This window comes from Pomacea canaliculata, linkage group LG12, assembly GCF_003073045.1.
Source record: "Pomacea canaliculata isolate SZHN2017 linkage group LG12, ASM307304v1, whole genome shotgun sequence".
NCBI lineage: Eukaryota > Metazoa > Mollusca > Gastropoda > Architaenioglossa > Ampullariidae > Pomacea > Pomacea canaliculata.
Genome location: NC_037601.1, coordinates 10588441 through 10611257, shown reverse-complemented (window position 1 = coordinate 10611257; position 22817 = coordinate 10588441). Strand labels below are relative to the sequence as shown.

The window sequence follows — 22817 nt, the reverse complement described above, 5'->3', positions numbered from 1 at the left end:
TACTGACAGTGAGTCGGTGCGTGAGGCAGTTTGTGCTGTAGAAGATTGTTGCTTGGAGGTCAAGTCATGGATGCTGAGGAATAAACTCAAGCTTAATGATGAGAAGACAGAGGCGATGCTATGTGGTTCCAAGCTTAGCCTTAGCAAAGTCTCTCTAGACTCCATCCAAGTGGGTCAAGCTAGAATCCCCCTCTCCAGCTCCGTACGGAACCTTGGACTCTATGTCGACAATCTTCTAACTATGTCTGATCATGTCAGTTCTGTAGTCAAGGCATGTTATTTCCATATCCGCACTCTTGGACGACTCCGACCCAGTCTTAATAAGAAGACTGCAAATGCAGTTGCTGTGTCCCTGATCGGTTCTACATTAGACTATGCCAACAGCTGCCTGTGGGGGATTTCAAGGAGCGAGTTGTCGAGGCTACAGCGAGTGCAAAATACGGCTGCGAGGATAGTTACAGGAAAGAAAACAACTGATCATATTACTCCTGTACTTCGTGACCTACATTGGCTTCCTGTGGAGAAGCGAATTGAGCACAAATTGTTAACCTTAACCTATGGCTGTCTTCACGACCTTGCGCCTGCCTATCTGCAAGAACTCATTCGCTGTTACCAACCCCAGCGGAACCTTCGTTCAGCAGCACACTTCAGACTTGAACGACCGAGTGTTCAGTCAGGGAATGCTAACAAGAAGACTGCGGGTTTCAGATCCTTCTCCAATGTAGCCCCGCTTTTGTGGAACTCGCTTCCCCTCTCGACCAAGGAGTCTGATAGTATTGCATCTTTCAAGAAAAATCTTAAGACTCACTTGTTTAAACTTTTTTGAAGTTTTCATTTGACCTGCAGTTTGGTGGCTGCTGGGATCACCGCGCATTGAGCGCATCTTTGTGATGCGGATACTAGCGCGCTACAAAACTACATCATCATCATCATCATCAAATTATTTGGGGTCGATGAGTCACCTATGGAAACCTTTCAAAAGTGCCAACAAGGTGGTTTCAGTTTTGAATGAAGCTTTTACCGACAAAGATTGGAATGCATGTGATATACAGAGAGCCAACCCTTATAGGAGCACCTGACATTAAGAACCACAAACCTCCCTCTATGATTGTCTGGTTTGATCAATGGTCAGATAAAATGTGTTTACTAACCAACCATCAGGCAGGGTCAACCCTCAGAGTAGCTGGAATTAGAGTTGCTACATACTTAATCAAGAGACAAGCTGCTGAACTAAAAGAATTGAAGGCAAATGGAAAACTGGGCTTTTTCAAGGGCAGTAAACTTTACATCAAAGAAGATATCGGTGAGAGCCAAAAACAACGAGGAACTTTATGATCCTGGCAACAACCTTGCTACACAAAGCAATTACATTATGGGAGACAGCAGGTGAGCTCCAAAGGATACACTAGAGACAAGCGTGTCCCAAGAGAAAAACCATAGGCCTGCACCAATGATGCAACAGAGCATGTGCCAGTAACAAATGTCATTGGAAAAGCTGACCATTCAGACCACCGCTCCAAAAGTCTACACAGTCGGTGAAACACGTGCCCACAGTGTATGTACACTAACAGCCAGTCCAATTGAGGAGCGGAGAAGCGACAGCTCCTTACTTAGTGACCGCTCGATGGACTTAGTGTGGAAACCCAGCAGATCCTAAACTTGCCTACAACAGTCACAGTCATGGACATCAACACAAAGAAAGAAAAGACAACCTCTTATTTCTGATAACTTGTCTACTACCCAATGAATGTCAGTTAACATACTCCTCAACAAGCACGTTTGAGTTCTCCAACTCCATGGTTCTTTTTCCCAGATCTACTGTTTCAGGGGTGGGCACAGTTTTTAGACAGGCCCGTCTGCTAAAATGTGAAGTACACTTGTTTTGTTGGGTTTTTTTTAAATTCAGCCTCGATTTATTTGATTGAAATTTAATTTGTCAAGTATAATAGTGTTAGAAATCAGCAGTCCGTAACATTCTAACACAGATAAAGTACAAAGATGACAAAGGTGGCTCCATTCAAAGGAAAGGCTGGTTTTAAAGTTTTACTGTGAGCAAATTCAAACAGCTTCACTTTACACAATAAATTTGGTAAGTGAACTCCATCATTTGTTGTCCATTCCATTATCACTAGGTTGATTGTGTAGTCACCTAGCCTGGGTTACTCTTTTACCAGCCGACAGCATAGCTTAGAATTTTGAGACCAGTTGGCAAAAAGAAAACTTTGCCCACCCCTGCACTGTTTGATCTACAACTACAGACTTTGCATTTGCTGTGTGATGTACATCCGAGCTTATCTATGTTGATTTGATCTATGGACAAGAACTAATTCCAGTTATATATATATTGATCTGTTTTACATCACTGATTAATAATGACTTTGTGTATCTGAACTTCATCTCTAGGTCTATACCTCTTGCACATCCTAATCTGTGAAATGATCATCTATAAAAGCTGATGAAGAGTTGAGCATCTTGACACCACACACTATTTTAACAGTGGATTTGAAATGCTTCTCTTATGATGACGTGACTTCATCTTGTTTTTCAAATAGGTATTTTGCAGGCAGCCCAATAAACAGCCTAAATACAAGATACAAGACATCTTTATTGTCTATGGTCGCAAGAAACAGAAATTTTTCTTCGATGGGAGCTCCGAAAAAAAAAAAACCAACTATAAATACAGCCTGGTCAGTGGATCTATGTAAGGCCTTGTTGTAGCTGGCTGCTATCTGAGCGGCGGCGTCCTTGCTGTCAGGTCCGGGAACGTACACCAAAATGATTGTCACTTGTCCAAATTCACGTGGCAAGTAAAACGCCGAAACGACACAGTCAGGATTTCATACGACACAGTACCAGTTGTTTCACGTATCTTGAACTCCAAGGCCCAGTTGTTGTTTACGAATATGCACAGCCCTCCGCCTTTATTTTTTCAGTATCTTCGTTATTCCTGTCATGCCTAATCGTAGTGAAACCCTCTAGGTCAGGGGTGTCAAACACCCGGCCCGCGGGCCACATCCGGCCCGCCATAAAGTTTTACCTGGCCCGCGAAAGAATTTTAGTAAATCATTGTTAATGGCCCGGCGCCAAGTAGAAGGCAAAAAACAGAAAAGTTTCCGTCGAGGCCAGCAAGAGATGGGATCAGTTTAGTGAAGTTTGTACAGACCACCAACAGGAGCGGTGGTACAACAGTGCACTGGTCAAGTTACCACCACTCCTGTTGATGACCTGAAGGGATGGTGAAGGCGGGGCCCATAAATCTGACCTTTGACACGCGACACCCTGCCCTGAACACGGGCCGAGGGTCGAAGATTTTTAGTACCTGTTAACTTCCCTGAATTGGTCCGAGATCAAAGGGTGACTAGGGAAAACCCACGTGTATGATGAGGCAGCTCATCCTCAGACAAGTAGAAACTCATCACTGTCTTACTGCGGGCTGGCGAGCGGAAGTCGTCTCGATGAGACGTCAAGTTGTGAGAAGCAAACTTGTGTACATAAAGTTGGTGGGAGTATATAGCTTCTCCAAGGACTTATATATATATACCTTCTGGAGTTATATGTGCGAACTGTGCATGATACGTGTGAACTGTGAATTAAACACGTGGACTGTGGATGATAAGTGCCAGCTGTGGAATACTGACTGTCCAGTTCCTGCGTCGTCAAGAGGGAATGACTGCCGCCAAAGAGATAAGTATCTGAGTATAAACTGCAAACCTCGGTGTTGAAATAATTGTGCGAACTTAACGCTAGTCGCAGGTACTGGTGCGCCATCTGTCGGGGAACAAAGGCAGATGATCAGAACTAAGCACGTGTTGTGACTTTTCTAAAGACTTTTACATAATAAAGATCAAGAACATTACACTGTGTAGTGAAGGGACTTGTGTAATTTCAATACCAATCAAATTTCAAATTAAAGCTAGCCGTTAAAATGGCCAAGAGAAAAGTTGATTTTGAAAACAGAGTCTTTCAAAGCCAATGGGAGGCTGAATACATGTTTACTAACATCAGCGGTAAACCAGTGTGTCTACTTTGTGGAGATACAATAGCTGTGACCAAAGAATACAATCTGAGACGGCACTACGAGACTAAACATCAGGACAAGTTGAAAAGCCTGAATGCAGAACAGAAGCTAAAGAAAGTGGAAGAACTTAAGAGGAATCTGAGATGACAGCAGACATTGTTCACTATAGCAACATCACAAAGTGAAGCTACTGTCAGAGCAAGTTTTATTGTGGCAGAGGAGATCGCTAAATCAGCCCGGCCATTTAATGACGGAGAGTTTGTGAAGAGTTGCATGATGAAAGTGTGTGAAGTCTTGTGTCCAGACAAAAAGCAAATGTTTGCAAATGTAAGCCTCAGCAGAAACACGGTTGTTAATAGGATTTGTGAGATGGCCACTGATGTGAAAACACAGCTAAGCGAAAAAAGCAAAGACTTCGTTGCCTACTCTCTTGCAGTCGATGAAAGCACTGACACGACGGACACCGCACAACTCGCCATCTTCATCCGTGGAGTCGACTCCAGTCTGAATATCACAGAAGAAATACTAGACATAAAATCCATGCATGGGACAACGACAGGAAAGGACATTTTGGACAACGTAAGTAAAAGTATGACTGACATGAACCTGCCCTGGGACAAACTTGCGATGTGCAGCCCAAAGAGTGGACTAGTTGCAAGGATGCGGTCACATATCCAAGAAAATTGTAGTGGGGAGTTGATAGCATATCACTGAATAATACATCAAGAATCGTTGTGTGCTAAAGTCCTCAACATGGAGCATGCAATGAGCACTGTAACACAAACCGTCAACTTCATCAGAGCCAAAGGGTTCAATCCCCGCCTGTTTCAGTCCTTTGTGCAGGAAACAGATTCACAGTGGGGCGACAGGCCGTATCACACAGATGTGAGGTGGCTAAGTCGGGGCAAAGTTCTCACTCGAGTTTTTCAGCTGAATGGGGAAATCTGTCAGTTCATGGACAGCAGAGGAAAAGACTCCACAGTCTTGCAGGATGAAAAGTGGAAATGTGAGTTGGCATTTCTGTGTGACATAACCACTCATCTCAACGCCTTGAACCTGCAGCTCCAGGGACGGGGCCACTTGATAACGGACCTGCACGATGCAGTGAAGGCATTTCAAGTGAAGTTGTTCTTATGGGAAACACAAATGAACCAATGCAACTTGTTTCACTTTCCTTGCTGCAAAACAGTGATGGACGAAATCAGCGCCAAGGTGTTCCCACATGCACACTTTGCTGACAAGCTGAACTCACTTCGTGCTGAGTTTAAACGCCGTTTCAGTGACTTTGAAGTGCAGAAAAACAACTTCGACCTATTTCACAACCCATTTGCCATCGACGTGGAAACTGCACCTGTGCATTTGCAGATGGAACTCATAGTACTGCAATGTAGTGAGTCACTGAAGGCAAAGTACAACTCTGTGGGGCCTGCACTCTTCACCCATTCCCTCCCACGAACGATGCCCCAGCTTCGTCTACATGCGGCTCGAATCTTGAGCATGTTTGGCAGCACATATCTGTGTGAGCAACTTTTCTCTGTGATAAAGATCAACAAAACATCGCACAGGAGTCGTCTTACTGATGTACACTTGCAGTCCATCCTAAGAATCTCAACAACCCAGAAACTTACTCCAGATATAAACAAACTTGTTGACAAGAAAAGATGTCAAACGTCCACTTCTGACAAAATAAATTAAGAAGAAAAACTGCTAAGCCTTGGTTTGTTAGTACTTTAATTTTATTTTAATGTATGATTTTATTTACACAAAATTAATAACAAAACGTTTAGTTTTTTACTGCTCAATAAAAAGTTATCGGACTTAAATAATAACCTTCGGCCCGCCACCTTGTGTACGATGTGAGATTTGGCCCCCTGGGTAATTGAGTTTGACACCCCTGCTCTAGGTGGAAGTCCGTTTTATTGCTACTAAGCCATGTCTCTGTAACACAAATTAGGCTGCTACAGCGATATTCGCGGTCGCATTTCACCAGAGTAGCGAGTTCTGTCATTTTGTTATCAATGGAGCGGGCGTTGGTTCAGGTAATCAGCGCCAGCGGGAGACGACTGATCCCTCCTCTAGATCCTCGCTTTTTCTTCGTTGTCTTCCTTCCCGTGTAGGTTCTGGTGTGATCACGTTCCTCACCGCTGGGTTTCCTGATGTGCTCGGTCCAATCGATGCGTGGGAAATCAGGTGGTGGAACGCAAACGCTGGGTTGAAGAGAAATCAAATATTCGCGTGAAAAGTGGCAGTTATCCGCCATGATGTTCGACATGATCTAGCGTGGAAAATGCGAAACTCGTTGAAGCAGCAAGGAGTAGCACACAGCCACAGGACTCTCAAAATGTACACAGAGCAAAACCATCTATCCTTACAGTCCTACACCACTAGTTGCTACGCAGAAAAAAAAACCTCCAAATAGGAGAAAGCAAACGAAAAGTGGGAGCTCTCTCTACAGGGCCCGATCGACGAGAGTCGCGCCCCCTAATTAAAGACTTCCTATAAGATCCATTATGTGACTGGACTTGTGTGGATAGGAACATTTGCAGCCTTTGCACAGTTTTTCGAATGATTTGCACATGCTAGAGCAGCTTCTTGCAACGTATCTTTAATCTCATCTGCTTGTATTGCATGTTACTTTGTGTTTGTCGGTGTATGCCTTTTTTTTCTGTAAGGCGCCACGAGCCTGTCATGGACTGGAGTATGGTGCTACAGAAGTGCACTGTATTTTTATTATTTTTAATATGCTTAATTTTTTTTAACACTACCTCTCAAAAAAAAAAACCAACAACCATTGGTAGTCATAAAAGAATGGCGAATCACATCCATAAAAATATTAAGAGTCATATCTAACAGGGGTTCATTATATGGAAAGTCTTGATAAGGAGTTTTTTTTGTTTTTTTTAACTGATTCATAGACTTATATCATGTTATTGAACTTCAGCATGTTGTATGAGGCCACAAGAATTCTATGTAAATATTTTGTTGTGGTTTTGCTCTATTTTCAGATGAGGATGTTTTGGATACATGGTTTTCATCAGCTCTGTTGCCTTTTAGTGTCTTTGGCTGGCCACAGGAGGTAAGCATATTTCATTATTTCAAAGTTTATACACATTTACATCTTTAGCCTTTTTGGGCTTCACCACCCATTTTTATGCTTTATCCACTCTTTTACATTTTGTTTACTTATTGTGTTGACTTTTTAAAGAATGTTATGGTTATATCACTTGGAAGGTTTTGTCCCTAAACTTTTAAAGTTAAAATTACTTTTGTTGCCGTGATATAGCCCTAGTTGCTGGCACGGCATTAAACACAAACAAATCACTTTTTGTGTAAGAACCTTAAGGGAAAAGTAGCTATTAATATTGCCCTCTACATAACAGATTGCCTGAAAATGAGGACACCATGACAGTGTACATATCACTCAATATTGAATGCCATTATGTTGTTTACTGTTAAGCTGAAACCTCAAACAGCTGCAATGTTGATCTTGTACTGCCACCCACTGTTGACATGCATATAACCAGCAGTATGTGATGTTGCCACATGCTGCTGTATACAGTTTTGTGGTATGCTACTTTTTTTTTTTTCCGAATAATCACATGCTTATACTTGAATGTTGTATTTTAAGGAGCTTCATGTAATGTATATTTGTTTCACAATTAAGAAGGGAGGAGGAGGCGAAGTTTTTAGATGTGATATTATACAAATGTTAACTTAGTTTGTGTAGGTTTTTATTAAACTGCTCCTTGTCTTGACACCTACAATCCAGGTACCGGCAGATTATGTTGCCCCTGTTTTGGTTTTGAGGTTAGTGACTGTGTTGATAGCAACTTCCAGCCATGGGCAGGAATGCATTTTTGCTGCCCACCTGAGAAGAGGGGAAGGGGGTGATAGTTTTTGGAAGACTCGATGGGATGGGATTTCATGTGAACTAATTGGTCAGGGTTTGGAGGTAAAGACCTACATCTATTTAGACAAGTCAGCAGTCACGTAACCGAATGTTTGATCAGGACACTTGATTTTTCCCTCCCTTTTGCTCGGAGTCCGTGGACCAAAGAAAATGTGGATGGTTGGACATTAGAGATAGTTGCATATGCTAAGGTTAACATCTTTTTACACCGCGCTCTCCTGCATGTCGCATGCTGTATTCTATACTAAAAAATCTGAGATAGGCTTTGTTTGTTTGGTAAGTACAATATTTTTTAATGTATGTTTCTATGATTTTCTATTTATTGGCAAATAGTATTTGACAAAGCAGGAACAGCAGTGAATGAATGAATGAATTATTTATTTGATGGGTCGACGACCTTTTCAAAGCAGGGCGTGATATCCATTTCGACATCGGCCGTAGAATATACGCAAGTATCATATGTAAATTATATTAAGAGCATGAATACGATCGTATTGTTTCAATCACTCATTACCTAACACTTACACTCCTACCAACCATTCTTCATTTTCCCTCACCCTCTCACATCTTCCACACCAACACTTTCGCCCATGCGCCGGCTCTCTCTCTCACTCTCACACACACACATTGTTAGGCCATCGGCTCCAGCCTGCTTTATATGTTAACCAGTCCAACCACGTGGGTTCTTGTTCTTTGTCCAGTACCTTTCAACCTTCTTGTTGCCCCTCTTTAAAGCATAACAAATTAACATGGCTACATTTCTGATATCGTGTGTTTCCCCTCTAGACAACAACACAGCCAATGTCGTCTGCTGATATGATAATGATCATCATCATCATTTATAACGCGCAGGTGTCCATTCATCCGAATGCTCTTTGCGCAGTAAAAAAAAAATATCCACTGTTTATCAGGGGTGTAAGATACTTGTTCCTGATATCCACATAGGTTTGACACTGTAGCAGAAAATGTTCTTCATCTTCCGTTTTGTCTTGACAAAAAAGGCAGTTTTTGATCAAAATGTTAGAATATCTGTTATTGATATTTATTTCGCTAATTCCTAGTCTAAATTGTATTAGAGTATTTCTGAACTTTTTTATGGTTAATACTGAAAGATATCTTTCTGGTTCAAATTCCTTTTTTAAACTGTCTGTAGGTTGAGTACCTATCATTCGTCTGGATTTTGTCTGACCATTTTTGTACAAAGTTGTCTTTCAGTCTTTGAGTAGTAAGATGAAAGGTCTGGCATCTCCTACCCCACCTTGTTCCCACACGTGTCTAAATCCGTAGTCGTATGAAAGTATTTTAACGGATAGTGACTGGGATCTCGGGTTGCTAAAACAGTCCATTTCGACTGAATTATCAAACTTCATAAAGTCATAAAGCCCACAAAGCAGCACTGCTGTAATGTTAAGGCAATGGATACACCAAAACCTATATTATTAGAGTAGACAGTGTTGTATTTGTGTAAACCCCGACTGTTCCTTGCACTGTATATACAGATATACTGCTAATAGCCACCTTTATCACATTTGCAATAGGCTGTTGGAAATGAATATTTTACTGTCTGTAGACTCTACCCTTTTCTCTAATCTGTTGTTTTGACATAACTGTTGATATAACATTCCTCACTATGGGGATTTTTTCCTATGGAGCAGGGTACTACAAGTTTGATCCTTTAACTTCAGTTTTCCTCATTTACTATCCGCTCACATGTAAACAACTCTATGTTCACCTAGTGATGTAAATCCTATTGCACTTGTCCTAATGTCTGCAGTTTATGAATGAAATGTCTGCAGTTACTGAATGAAATGTAGATATTGACAATTGAATTGTAAATATATCATTTTATAAAGGAAAAATAATTTATGATTACAATTACAAGGGGCCCAGGGAGTTGTCTGACCCAGGGCCTATACTGGTAAGACTATCACTATTTGCTGTGTCTATCTTCCTTCTCATCGGATTTCCCAGCAGGATCTTGAGAGTCTTCTAACCCAACATCCTGCTCCCATCCTTCTTTTTAGAGACTTTAACGGGCACCACCCCCTGTGGGCAGGGCTTCGTCTGACCCTAGGGGAGTGTTGTTGCGATCTTTTTTTATGGAAAGTGATCTTTGCCTCATAAACAATGGATTTAACACCTGTCGTCCACACAATAGGACAGTGTCAACAGTCAATTTGTCAGTGGTGAGCCTAGCACTGTTATTAGATTTTAACTGGGCTCTGCATGACAACCTGTGTGGCAATGATCACTTTCCTGTAATTTTACAATCTCTAACTACTTTGGAGCAGGGTGATAATTTTTATGATGGCTGGTGGAATCTGACTAAGGCCAATGGGTGGTTTTCACGTGACGTCATCAGTTTTTGCGAGCTGCTTCAGCGGCCATTTTTCTTACCCTACTAAAGCAGTGGTTACGGAAGCTTACTGGCAACTGATCGGTTATCATGGTCGTCTGCGGCATAAAAGGATGCGGAAACAAGCCCTGCAGTAAACGAAATGTTCCTCTAGATGTATCTTTTCATAAGATACCCAAAATTATTTTGAACCAAGGCGACGAAACAAGAAAACTTACAGAAGAACGACGTCGTCTGTGGAAGGCAGCCGTTTACCGAAAGGATATTACAACAGAAGAGAAGTGGAACAAAATACTTATCTGTTCGAAACACTTTGTTGGCGGTAAGAAACCAGACGCTTTCCAAATTGCTAAAGTATTTAACGTTGTTCTGCATGTTGTACACATTGTGATAAATATTTTCTTCATTGTAGGTTGGTGACAGTTCACGTGATTTGAGTGAACATCAAAACAAGACTTTCATTATGCATGACCACGACTAATAAACTATAGCTATAGAGAGAGAGGATAAAAAATGTTATTTCTACTTCATTATTTTTATTTTTAGACGTGTATTTGGTTTATTTTGTTTCAGTGCTGATTATTATTTTTTTTTGTAGTTAATATCACAAAGATGTAATTCATGGGTTGTTTTATTCTTGTGTCGAGGAAAGCCAGCATATGTGAATTTCCGGAACAGCCCTTCCTGGCTTCCCACTCTACACTTGGGACATGAGCGATCAAGTACTTGCTCAGAAGCTGAGACTTCGAAAAACAGGTATTTGAGGCTTGTGTCTCGCAAAAGAAGTAATGCATCTGTCCCTACTCTACCTACTGCAAGCAAGAAGCGAAAATCAATCAGCAGTGAGACAAGCCAGGAAGAAAAATTATGTGAAAGTGATTTTGGTTGCTCAAGTGCTTGCGAAGAAAGTTTAGATGGTGACATAGAAGATTCATGTTCAAATGATCAGAACACTCAAACAGATTTGACTGGACTAAATATAGATGCAATCATGCAGGACTCTGAGACCAGACTTCTTGATTCAGTTAAAAACAGACAACATTGTTCTATTTATGAAAGACAGGTGAATGTTGAAGATGAAGCTAAAGTTCCATTCTACACGGGACTTCCTTCATTGGCAGTAATGGACCTTATTTTCAGAACGGTAGAGCCATACATGTCTAATCAAACACAGTCACTGTCCAAAGAGCAAGAGTTTTTGCTGTGTTTAATTAAGATCAGGCTGAACTACCAATTCCAGGATATAGGGTATCAGCTGAAAGTATCCGTGTCAACTGTGCAAAGGAGTTTTCATAGAACTCTTGATGTACTTGTAGCACTGTTGTCTTTTTTGTTGCACTGGCCTTCAAGAGAAGCTCTGAAACTGTCTATGCCAATGTGCTTTAGAGAAAACTTTAAAGATAAAGTTGCTGTTATTGTTGACTGTTTTGAACTTGAAGCACAGAAACCCTCGGGCCAAACCAATCAGATCCAAGTTTATTCCAACTATAAAAAATATCATTCTGCCAAATATCTGATTGGGATCACACCACAAGGTTCAATCAGCTACATTTCAGATGCATTTGGTGGCAGGGCTTCAGACAAACACATCATTGAAAATACTTTTTTGTTGTCCAACTTGTTACCAGGTGATGTAATTATGGCCGACAGAGGTTTCAACATTGAAGATGAAGTTCTTTTTTATCAAGCTAAATTAATAATTCCAGATTTTACCCATGGGAAAAAGCAACTTCACCCACTACAAGTTGAAAATTCGAGAAAAATAGCCTCTGTACGAATTCATGTTAAGAGAGTTATAGGCTTTGTTCGCAGAAAGTTTGGAATTTTGCAGTCTAAAGTGCCTATTGACCTGATGGCAACAAAGCCTGGTGATGATAATCCAGTCATAGACAAAATAGTTCGGCTTTGTTGCTGCATTGTAAATTTACATAAATCCATAGTGCCTATTGAGTAGCTATAGTGCAATTTGTTAGTTTGAAATCAGCATTTATTTTCAGAATGCATGCTTGCAATCTGTATATGTTTACATTACCAGAGAAGTTATTCTCAGATATAAAATGCACAATTACCTTACTGTAGTTCTTTTTCTTTCGCACTTTATTTATAATAGCATGACGATATCCAACTGATCAGATAAGTTACTTGGTAAGTTGATGTGAAACTGTGAACAATATAAAATTTGTTCTTTGCTGGAGATGTCATGCTTTGTATGATATTGATCAAAATATTTGCTGTTGACAGAATATTGTTAATATTTTTTGCTTATTAACAGGCTACTCAAACATGTATAATTGAATCAAATGTTATTGTCATTTGAATGCAAATGCCGTTTGCTTCCTCAGAAGCTAATTCAGAGCAATATTGATGCCAGAGCTTCTTTGTGGATTTTAGATTACCTAACCAATAGTTCTTTTTAGTAATCCATATCAGTGATGTTATTTAGATTGGGATTTTGATATGTTCCTTCTTACCCTGTAATGATTTTTTTATGTTATGTTCTGTCAGCAGACACAAAAATTTTCTGAAAAGAATTAATAAATATGCATTTGAATGTGCCAAAGTTCTTGTTTGATGTTAAAGAAGAAAGAAAGAAAAGGTGTGACTGGAGAGGGAGAGATTGGGGTAGCAAGCAACGAGTGAGAGGAGGTGAAACTGGACACTTAATGAAGGGGAGGAGGATTGTGTTTCTTATTGAAGGGAGAAGCCACTGCCGGGACAGTGTGTTTTAATAGGGAGAAGAGAAAAGGATTCGGAGAGAGGTGGACGCTTGTTTAAGAGTAGAGATCGAGCCATTTGCTAGACAGTGTGCCTCACTAGTGTGTAAGAGATCGAGTACATTTTAGTTTGGAGGTTGTGTTAGTCGAAGTGTGATTGCCAAGACGGTGAGTTTTAATAGTAGATTCCGTGGATTTTTGTGATTGTGCTAGAAGAGCCATTGCCAAGACAGTGAGTTTGAATAGTAATAGATACAGGAATTTGTGTGATTGTGTTAGAGGAGACATTGCCAAGACAGTGAGTTTTAATAGTGTGCAAGGAGTTCGGTGGACTTGGTAAATGTGTTTGACGAAAGGAAGAGCCATTGTTATAGTGACTGTGTTTTCATAGGGTTTTTTATTTATTTATTTTATTTTTTTTTTTTATCAATAAACATAGGCATACTCGTATAGGCAAAATCGTTTTGTTTATTTGAGTGAAAGAGCACGCAATTGTCCGACTCCGCTGGTGTGCTCGAGAGACGCTAGCGGTGTCGTGACACAAGCCGATATAGAGCCGCTGAAGAAACGCGAAGCGTTAGGGAAGGAAGATGGCGGACAGTGCCTCATTGCTAACGTGTGTATCACGTGAGTGAAAACGACCCATTGGCCTGCCTTTCAGACCCTCTGCTTCACCCACCTCCTACGAAGTTCTAGTTTTAATTTTGAGGTAAAGTACCTTAGCGATGATCCCACCTTACATCTTGTTAAGCATTTTACCTTAATGTTAAATAAAGTCACTTTGGAGACAATTCCTGGGCAGAGGCACTGAAATAGCCGACCATGTGTCCTCTGGTTTACGGATGAGTGTAGAGTGGCCCAGCTCGCTATGAAGAAGGCCTAGCGCCACCCCACTCCTGAAAATGTGATGTTTTAAATGCAGTAGAAACCAGGCTAGTTTTCTTTTTAAACAGGCAAGAAACTTGTGTGTCCTCGTTGTCTTTCTGTACCACTTCCCAAGTGGTGTGGGCGGCTATGAGGAAGATAAGAAAGTTTCAGGTTGCTTGATAGGCCACCTGTAGGCTGGTGACTCTGTCCTCACAGAGGCACAAGATGTTGCAAATATTTTTGGCATCCACCATTGCTCACAACTCCACCTCTTCTTGCTACTTTCCAGAATTCCATCACCTGAAGTCTTTTCAGGAATCTTCTGGCTGTGACTTTTCCTCCGATAGCTCCAAAAAGTACAATCTACCCTTCTCTCTCTTTGAACTGCAGCAGGCCCTTTAGAAGTGCGAGGACTCTTCACTGGGCCCAGACAACATTTCTTATCAGCTGCTGACTCATCTTCAACCTTCTAGACATCTTTAAGCTTATTTGGGTATCCAGCTGGAATCTAAGGCAAATTGGCCTGCCTTTCAGACCCTCTGCTTCACCCATGTCTTTTGTAGTTAACAAAAACACGAACAACCAACCTTTTTTTTTTTTTTCTTGGCATTCTGTCCCACATACCAACTCTAGAAAATACATAATGCTGCTGCACGTCTGGTTCCTAGAGCTAGTAACTTGACCATGTTACTCCTTCATGTTCTGCACTGGCTACCCACCATTCTTTTATTCAGTACATACTGTGCTGTGTTTTAAATTCTTGGCAGGTTCCAGTCCCATCTGTTTTTCTGAACTTCTATTACATCCCTGCTAGACTACTCTGGTGTTCATCTAATGACCTTATGCTCTCTATCCCTGTCACCATAACAACCACATATGGTCACCAGGTGTTTAGTTACTGTGCTGCAAAACAGTGGAGCTCTCTTCCCTTCAATATCCACCATATTCCCACAATTGAATCTTTTAAATATGCACTAAAAACACATCTAGGAGCATTTCTCCTCAACCAATAGACATAGTTGTCAACACCCTTTTGAACTAATTACCTACCCTTTTATGTTATCCTTTTATGTTGGCATTTATAATTAATGGTGTTATTTTATCACCTGGGGGTCTTGTTTTCCCCCCTTTTAACATATTACCTTCTCTTGCTGCAATGTAGCCTTAGTTACTGGCAGGACATAAAACGGAACCAACCAACCACACATTGCCACCTTTAACAAGGTGAACCCCCACCAGTTTGTCTACGTTGTCAGAGAATTTTTACTATTGCACATGTTTTTATTACTTGTCCTGGATCCAGAATGTCTGCTAGAAATTTTTTACTTCTGGCTATTTGTTTTTTACTGTTCAGGTATGCTCTACCCACAGCTATTTTTTCCTTTTTAAAGATGGTAGGGTTGTACCATTTGCTTTAAGTTTTTGGTTTTATTTGGTTTGGTAGGCCATAACACACTTTTTAAACACTGCGTACCCTTTATTATAGTGTTTTTTTGTTGGTTTGTATTTTTAGTGGTGTTGGTAGTGGTTAGGGAGTGGTCAGTTTCCATAAATTTGCTTCTTAAATAGGATTTTACACGAGAGCAGTAAATTGCAGATTTAAAGTTCATGCCGGCTAACAACTATTTTAATCCACCCAGCAGCAAATGGGTTAATGATTTATTGAGTAGGAAAGCACCCTAAGCACAAAAAAACCATATTCACAATTCCCAGGGCATGGGACTTTGACTTTTTTATTTACAAAATAAGCATGAAATTTCCTTTTCTGAAAAATTATTTGGAGTCAGGTTTATTTATGGTTTATGACATAAAATGAATTAGTCCCAGATATGATTTTTTTTACACAAAACATTATTGTTTCAGACTGACAACTTGCGAGAGTTTTACCCTCTGAGTTTACTGGAAACTGGCCGTGATATTTTGTTCTTTTGGGTTGCCCGCATGGTGATGCTGGGTCTTGAGCTCACAGGCTCTTTGCCATTCAGACATGTGAGTATGTATGTGCTATTAAGCTAAATGAAATAATTTTATGATTATCTTGCTTCATAAAATATTTGACATTGACCAGTCTGTTTTGTCTTCATTTGGGCCCATTGCCATTATGGTATTCTAGGTAATGTTTGAGCAGACCAGGCTGCCAAGGTTGCTTGCCAGTCTCCTGCTTAATTGCACTCATTGATGTCATCTGACTGTAAGTCCATTTTCACAGCTTATTTCCACTCCATTTGGCAATGCCACCAGGACAATCTGGGCCAGAACAAGTTACATGCCACCTTTTCATGTATCTCAGACAGCCCACTTCCATGCTGTTCTGTGAGCTGGGAGGAAGTGGTACTTAGCAGACACAATGAGACACACCTATGCCACACATTCCCACCTTTTATTAGGTAAACCCTCACCAGTTTGTCCTTGGTGCCTGGAAATGTTTACTGTTGTACATGCTTTAATTACTTGTCCTTGTCTCCTGAGTATAAACCAGCAAGTTTTTGCAGCAGGCTCTTTGTTTTTCTTGTTTAGGTCTATTCCATCTGCAGATACTTTTTTTTTATTTTACAAAGGATTGGGCTTTACCATCAGCTTTAAGGTTTTTTATGTCCTATTAGATTTTAATTTTAGGTTCTGGTTTTTTAGGCCACAATAGTTCTTATAGCATATTACCTACCCTTTTATAATATTTTTGTCCCTTGTGTTGTCTTTTGTTGCTAAGGATGTTATCATATCACCTGGATTTTTTCCTGAACTGTTTTATGTAACATTACCTTCTCTCCCCGTGATATAGCCTTAGTGTTGGCAAGTCAGTAATAGTGGGCATGGCTTGATCTTTAAGGGTTTTTTTTTTCTTACGGGATATAAATCATATACAGTCCTGAACATATCAAGGCAGACTGGCATTTTTCAGACTTTTGAGCCATATTAAGTATGTTTGATAATAAAAAAAAATGTTCTTAAAGAGATGAACTTTTAGCCTGGACTTGAAACTTTGATTATAGACAGAGTTTGAAGGAAAAGAGACAGAGAATTTCACACAGGGCATTAGGAGGAGTGTATGCCAGATTTCTGCTAATTCCTGGCTCAGAGAGAAGGGCAGTACAAGCAGACCAAAATCTACTCATTTAGTAAGGCATCAGTAGCTCAGACTGATATGATGGGGAAAGGTCATGAAGACAACAATAACACAGGATGACAATGCCATAATCAGTATGAGCTCAAACTGGCATCAAGTGAAACTTGCGGAAAATGGGTGTTACATGGTTAGCTTTTTGTCTGTGAAAGACAACACAAGCAGCATTATTTTAGGACCTATAAAGTTTGTCTAGTTGGCAGTTAGAGAAATGAGTAGAGAGTTAAGTAATCTAGCCAGGACAACACAAAAGCAGACATGATCTTACAAGTTTGGCAATTTCATAATCATGCTTACTTTACTGCTATTTTATCCCACTTTTGGTTCCATAACCCTAGATCAGTGGTTCTTAACCTTATTTGAGGTACCAAACCCACAAGTTTCATATGCACATTCACCGAACCCTTCTTAAGCGTCATCACGAATTGTGGGTGTGTCTTGACCTCTGTGGGGGAGGGTCTGCCGGACCCCTGAGACCGACTCACAGAACCCCTATAGTTCGATCGAACCCCGGTTAAAAACCACTGCCCTAGATGCTTCATTTTGTGCATCTAGATTAATTCAAATTTAAGAGAACACAACCCCATTGTAGCCATCAGAACTTTTATGACTTTTTAAAGACAATCATATTAATTGTAACAGTTTTAGCTTTGATAACATTCTTGTGATAATCTTTGTGGCTTAACTTAAACATATTTTTCTGCTCTGCATTTTATTTCATGATAGATTTTGCTGCATGGCATCATTAGAGATGAGGAAGGGCGCAAAATGAGCAAATCTTTAGGCAATGTTATTGATCCCATGGATGTCATTCAAGGAGCTTCTCATGAGGTAGGATTTTTGTTTTCATTGATGTGTTGTGGCTCCAACTGACAAAGACTATTACAAAATGAAGTTAAAGTTGCAATCATAACTCCTTTTTAGATGAAGTGGCAACCAATAATCTCTTGTTTAAAGATAATTGTGAAGGCCGGGAGTTAGTTAGTTAGTTCCCGTTATGCCGGTCGGCACGTAAGGCAGCGACAAAGGTCCTCCACTTTTGCCTGTCCTGGGCTAGACTCCCCACAGTACCCCAGCTGAGGTGTAGGGTCTTCATGTCTGCCTCCACAGTTCGGCGCCAGGTGATCTTGGGCCGGCCTCGCTTGCGTTTTCCTTCTGGCGTCCAGTGTAAGGCAGTTTTTAGGATGGAGTTGCTCCCGCCTCGGAGGACGTGACCAATCCAGCGCCATCGCTTCTTCAACAGGATGGTGGCCATACTCTCCTGCCCACACTGGGCAAGTAGTTCTTTGTTGGAGATTGTCCTTGGCCAGAAGATGCCCAGGATTCTTCGCAGGCTTTTGGTGTGGAAGACTGACAGTTTGTTGAGGTCGCTGTCAGTCATTCGCCAGCACTCCGAGCCATACAGTAGAGTGGACATGACCAGACTCTGGTAAAGTCTCAGCTTGGTATTGATGCTGTACTGTGTCGACTTCCAGATGTTGCGTAGGCTACAAAAGATGCCCCTGCCTTTGCTCAGTCTGCTCTGGATGTCACGGCCTGCTCCTCCATCTTGCGTGACCACGCTGCCCAAGTAGGTGAAGCTTTCAACCATCGGCAGGTCTTCTCCCTCTATGCTGATCGGTGTTGGATTGGTGGTGTTCAGGGTCATCACTTCTGTCTTTGTCCGGCTGATGTGCAGTCCGACCTGCTGCGCAAAAGTGTGCAGGCGAGTCGTCTTCTCCTGCATGTGCCGGTGGGTGTGTGACAGCAGGGCCAGGTCGTCGGCAAAGTCTAGGTCTTCTAAGTTCGTGGAGGGTGTCCATCGTATGCCCCTTGGTTCATCTTCCGTTGTATGGCGCGTTACCCAGTCAATGACAAGGTTAAAGAGCAGGGAAGACATCACGCAGCCCTGTCTCACTCCGGTCCCGACCTCAAAGTAGATGTCACTGTTTCCAACACAGCATGAAAAGTTCGCATAGAAGCTTTTGATCAGCAGTACAAATTCCATTGGTATTCCGTATGCTCTCAGGATGCGCCAAAGGCTCTCTCTATGGATGCTGTCAAAAGCCTTCTGGAAATCAGCGAAGTTAATATAGAGCTGCCTCTGCCACTCTGTGCACTGTTCAATGATGTTGCGTAGTGCGAATATCTGGTCGGTGCATCCTCTCCTTCTACGAAAACCAGCTTGTTCTTCTCTAAGTTGTGTGTCCACTGCCTCTGAGATTCATTGGATGATGATCTTTGTCATGATCTTGCTTGGAAGGCCGGGAGAGAGGGGTTAAATGGGGTTGATTTTTTTACATCAAGCACAGGAGGACTACAAAGATTTTCAAGGAATTTAACTGCTGTTTGATACATCAGCATTATTTAATTGAATTTTTTCCTTCAACAATATGATTAGTAATAAAGGGCTGCTTTTTAATTTGGAAGGACAGGTGCAAATTTTGGATAGCGTAGATTCATTAAAATGTCTGTCAGTTGCCTTTTTTTAAAAAATGAAAGCACAGCATTCTCCTAAGTACCTTTAAATACACTTATCTGAGAACAAACCTTCAGTCATTGTGTATTTATTGACAATCAGAACTGAGAACAAATTAATAAAAATGTGTGTACATTGTTGCTCCCTTATTTTGTATGAACTATTCCCACACTTTTTTTTAAATTGATTCGCTCGAGTTCTTTTTACATAGAAAATGATCACATCTGTGTATACAATTTGCTTACAGTTAATACACATCTAACAGCAAAAGTAAATAAAATGAAAGTCAGGCGAAATGTAGTTTAATCAATCAGTCAGTCCTCTCTGTGCTCTCTGGTATGTGAGGCAGCAACAAGGAACCTCCATTGGTTCTGTCTGCTGTTGTTTTGAGGGGTTTCGAGTGATAGACATCTGCTTTTAAGGTCATTCTCAATGATTCTGTTCCATATTTCTTTGGGCCTCCTCTTTCCTTGCAGTGTCCATCACAGGGCTGTTCTAAAGATGGAGTCTGGAGGCATGCAGCACATGTGTCCTAGTCATCGCCAGCACCATAGTCTTCTGTCTACACTGGTGTTTCCCATCATGTCTTTCTTTTGATGTAATTTTTCCTCTGTGGGTTCACAATAGCAAAAGAGTTTAAGAATATTTCTACAAACTTCTCTGCTATTAAACATCTGTGCTCTGGACCATTTCTCGTCCAGTCCGCAAATCAGAAAGCTTCTTAGGCCCTGCACTAATGGGACAGAAAACAGTTCGTCGACCGACCCATAAAATTAACTTCACACCAATCCCTCAACTCTTCAAGGGGGGTAATTTGTTGCCCTGACCTTGCCGTGATGTCAGAACCTGACATCTAATCAGAACTGGCATCTGAGGGGGCACAGCAGTGCAGAGAGTCATCCAAGAAGGAAAGATAAGATAAGATAACTTTATTGTCCAGCAAAGGAGATGTGTCTTCCAGCATGCAAGCAGTCAGAGAGAAAATCAAAAACATCAACAATAACATCAGCAATGGCAGAAGTGAGCACACACACACACACACCCACACACACACACGCCCGCATCAAAAGGACAATACATGTACACCAGTTTCCCTGACTACATAATATCAGTGATAACAGAGCTGGGATTACGTCATCCCCCTTGTGTGTAACACGTCAGGTTCAGTCTACTAGTCGCTTATAGTTTTTTGTTTGTTGAGAGCAGAGAAATCTATTCCTACCAATTCACTCTTTATAACTTTCTGTTTGCCCAAAATACCTGACTTCATTGTGTTGGATATTTGTGGATCAAAGTCTCTCTGTTCGTACCTTCACATTTGTGCTGTTTCAACTGTCGGCGTTATGGTCATGGGTATGCCATGTCTCATCAAGAACTTTGTATCTCACTGCCTCTTCCAAGTTGGCATAGGGTCTATCCTGTCTGATCCTTAGACACAGGAAATGGGCATCCCCCAGCTCAGCATACTATCACCTACTCTCATCAACATTAAAATAGATTTATTATCTTAAAACTGACTGTGCAGCTTTGGTGACCTTTTATGTAGATGACACTTTCTGCATCTGAGGCCAGTCCCTACTGTGTCTTCCGCGTAAAACACCAATTCCCCCCCCCCCTCCCTACTGTGTCTTGAACGCTGTCTTCCACTGTGTGTAAACAGTGTGCAAAAGTGGGTGACAGGAAAATGGCTTCAGATTTTTTTTCGATGAAGTCAGTATGCATTCATTATATAACTTTATAAACTGCAAGGTATGTTTCCAAACCCATCTATCTCTGTCAATGGCGAGGTACTCAAAGTAGTCCAGGACGTAACATTTCTTGGGGTTCTCATGTGCCTCTCATGTCAGAAAGTCTTGGATATTCTTCAAGTAGTTGGCCATGTAAGTTGAGGGGATGGACCGCACAGTCCTACTTTGTCTGAATCATGTCCCAGTCTGCTCAAAGCTAGACTGTGTGTAATGGACTGCCACGTGTGGGTCCTGTGCGCGATGATTAATTTCCACTCGCATGCACCCGTCCAGCATGCGTCCACACGCTCACTCCAAAATACTCCTCAAAATACCGAACTTCAATATGACAAAGGATATAATCAAAGAAAAGGTACACACATAAAAAATATCTACATAAAAGAATGGCTACAAGTATATCTTAAAACTTATCTCTCTGGTGTTCTTCTTGTTAGTTTCTCACGACAATAATTCCACTGCTCACTGTTCACAAGTCACTAGTTTCAGTTCACAGTTCATCAATACCAAAAATTCCCAATTCACAGTTTCAGTCCCCACGTGGACTTAACGTCTTCGATGATCCCTAAGACGGACTCTCAGCGGCCGCTCACCAGCTCGCTACCCGGAGAAGTGACGTTCTCTGCCCCTCGCCAGACTTGGTTCCTTTCTTCCGGTGGGCGTAACTTCCTCCCGTTGGCCTTGGAGGTGTAGCAAGGGTCTGGACGCAGGTGTAAGGGGCGTTGCTCGCCTCAGGCGGTCCCCGACCTTCAGCTGGACAAGAGGGGTCGGGCTGTTACCCGGTGGTCTCCCCCTGGCCATGGTTGACTCGCGGCCGCTTACGTCAGGTGTTGTCGTTAGCTTCGACTGGCCACTGGTATTGAATAGGGCGGCCAGACATTTGGCGCGCCAGTCGGGCCGATATGCCGCCAGCTTGACCAGTTCACTGCTTTAATCATTGAAACAACCTTACCCCCACCCGACTAACACACTAAATCCCCTAACTACACAAAATGCCACAAAAGTAGAAACATATTTTCTACACTGGATCTGCTTAAGAAGCCTATCTCAGAATTCTTGATTCCATTCATCATGATGGGCTCTGCATCTGTTTGGTAGTATTTTGCACCTCTCTTGTACAAAGATTGTACACAGCAGCTGGTGAGCCCCCAGTTTCTTTTAGCTATCTGAAACTCATGCTATCCTACGTCTCATTGAAAGCTTTTCCTGGAAACCCTGCCTACCTTGCTGTTTTTCATCCATAGCAGGCCATTAATAATTAAAGCAGCTTATTGCATCTATCTATCTATCCCTCTTCGTGCATCAGGTTGCACATAAGGCATAAGGAAACCCGCACTAGGTGACCCCATGTCCAGCCCTTTCCATTCATCTCCCTTTCCACTATTCTTCTCCAAGTTTCCTTTGGGCGGCCTTGTTTTCTTCGGCTGTCTGGAGTCCATTGTAGGGCGACTGGAGAGGTCTGTTGTCTGCTGGCAGAGCACATGTCCAATCCATTGCCAACGCCTTCATTGAACCTGCGTTGTGATGGGCTCGGTTTCAGTTCTTCGATGGAGTTCTTCGTTGGTGATGGTATTTGGCCAAAAGATGTTAAGTATGTGCCTGAGGCATCTGTTTTGGAAGATGTCAAG

The 22817-nt window shown here is 41.6% G+C and overlaps 1 protein-coding gene across 5 annotated transcripts in view; it reads left to right on the top strand.

Moving 5' to 3' along the window:
- Window positions 1-22817, top strand: part of LOC112576689 (valine--tRNA ligase-like) — a 109025-nt gene that overhangs the window by 49591 nt on the left and 36617 nt on the right. For 4 of the 5 annotated variants that reach the window (XM_025259326.1, XM_025259329.1, XM_025259330.1 and 1 more), the window contains 3 exons: window positions 7024-7094; window positions 15729-15854; window positions 17713-17817. In XM_025259326.1, the coding sequence (XP_025115111.1) occupies window positions 7024-7094; window positions 15729-15854; window positions 17713-17817 (302 nt within the window). The remainder of the gene's footprint in view (window positions 1-7023; window positions 7095-15728; window positions 15855-17712; window positions 17818-22817) is intronic. The other variant, XM_025259327.1, reaches the window with a different exon arrangement.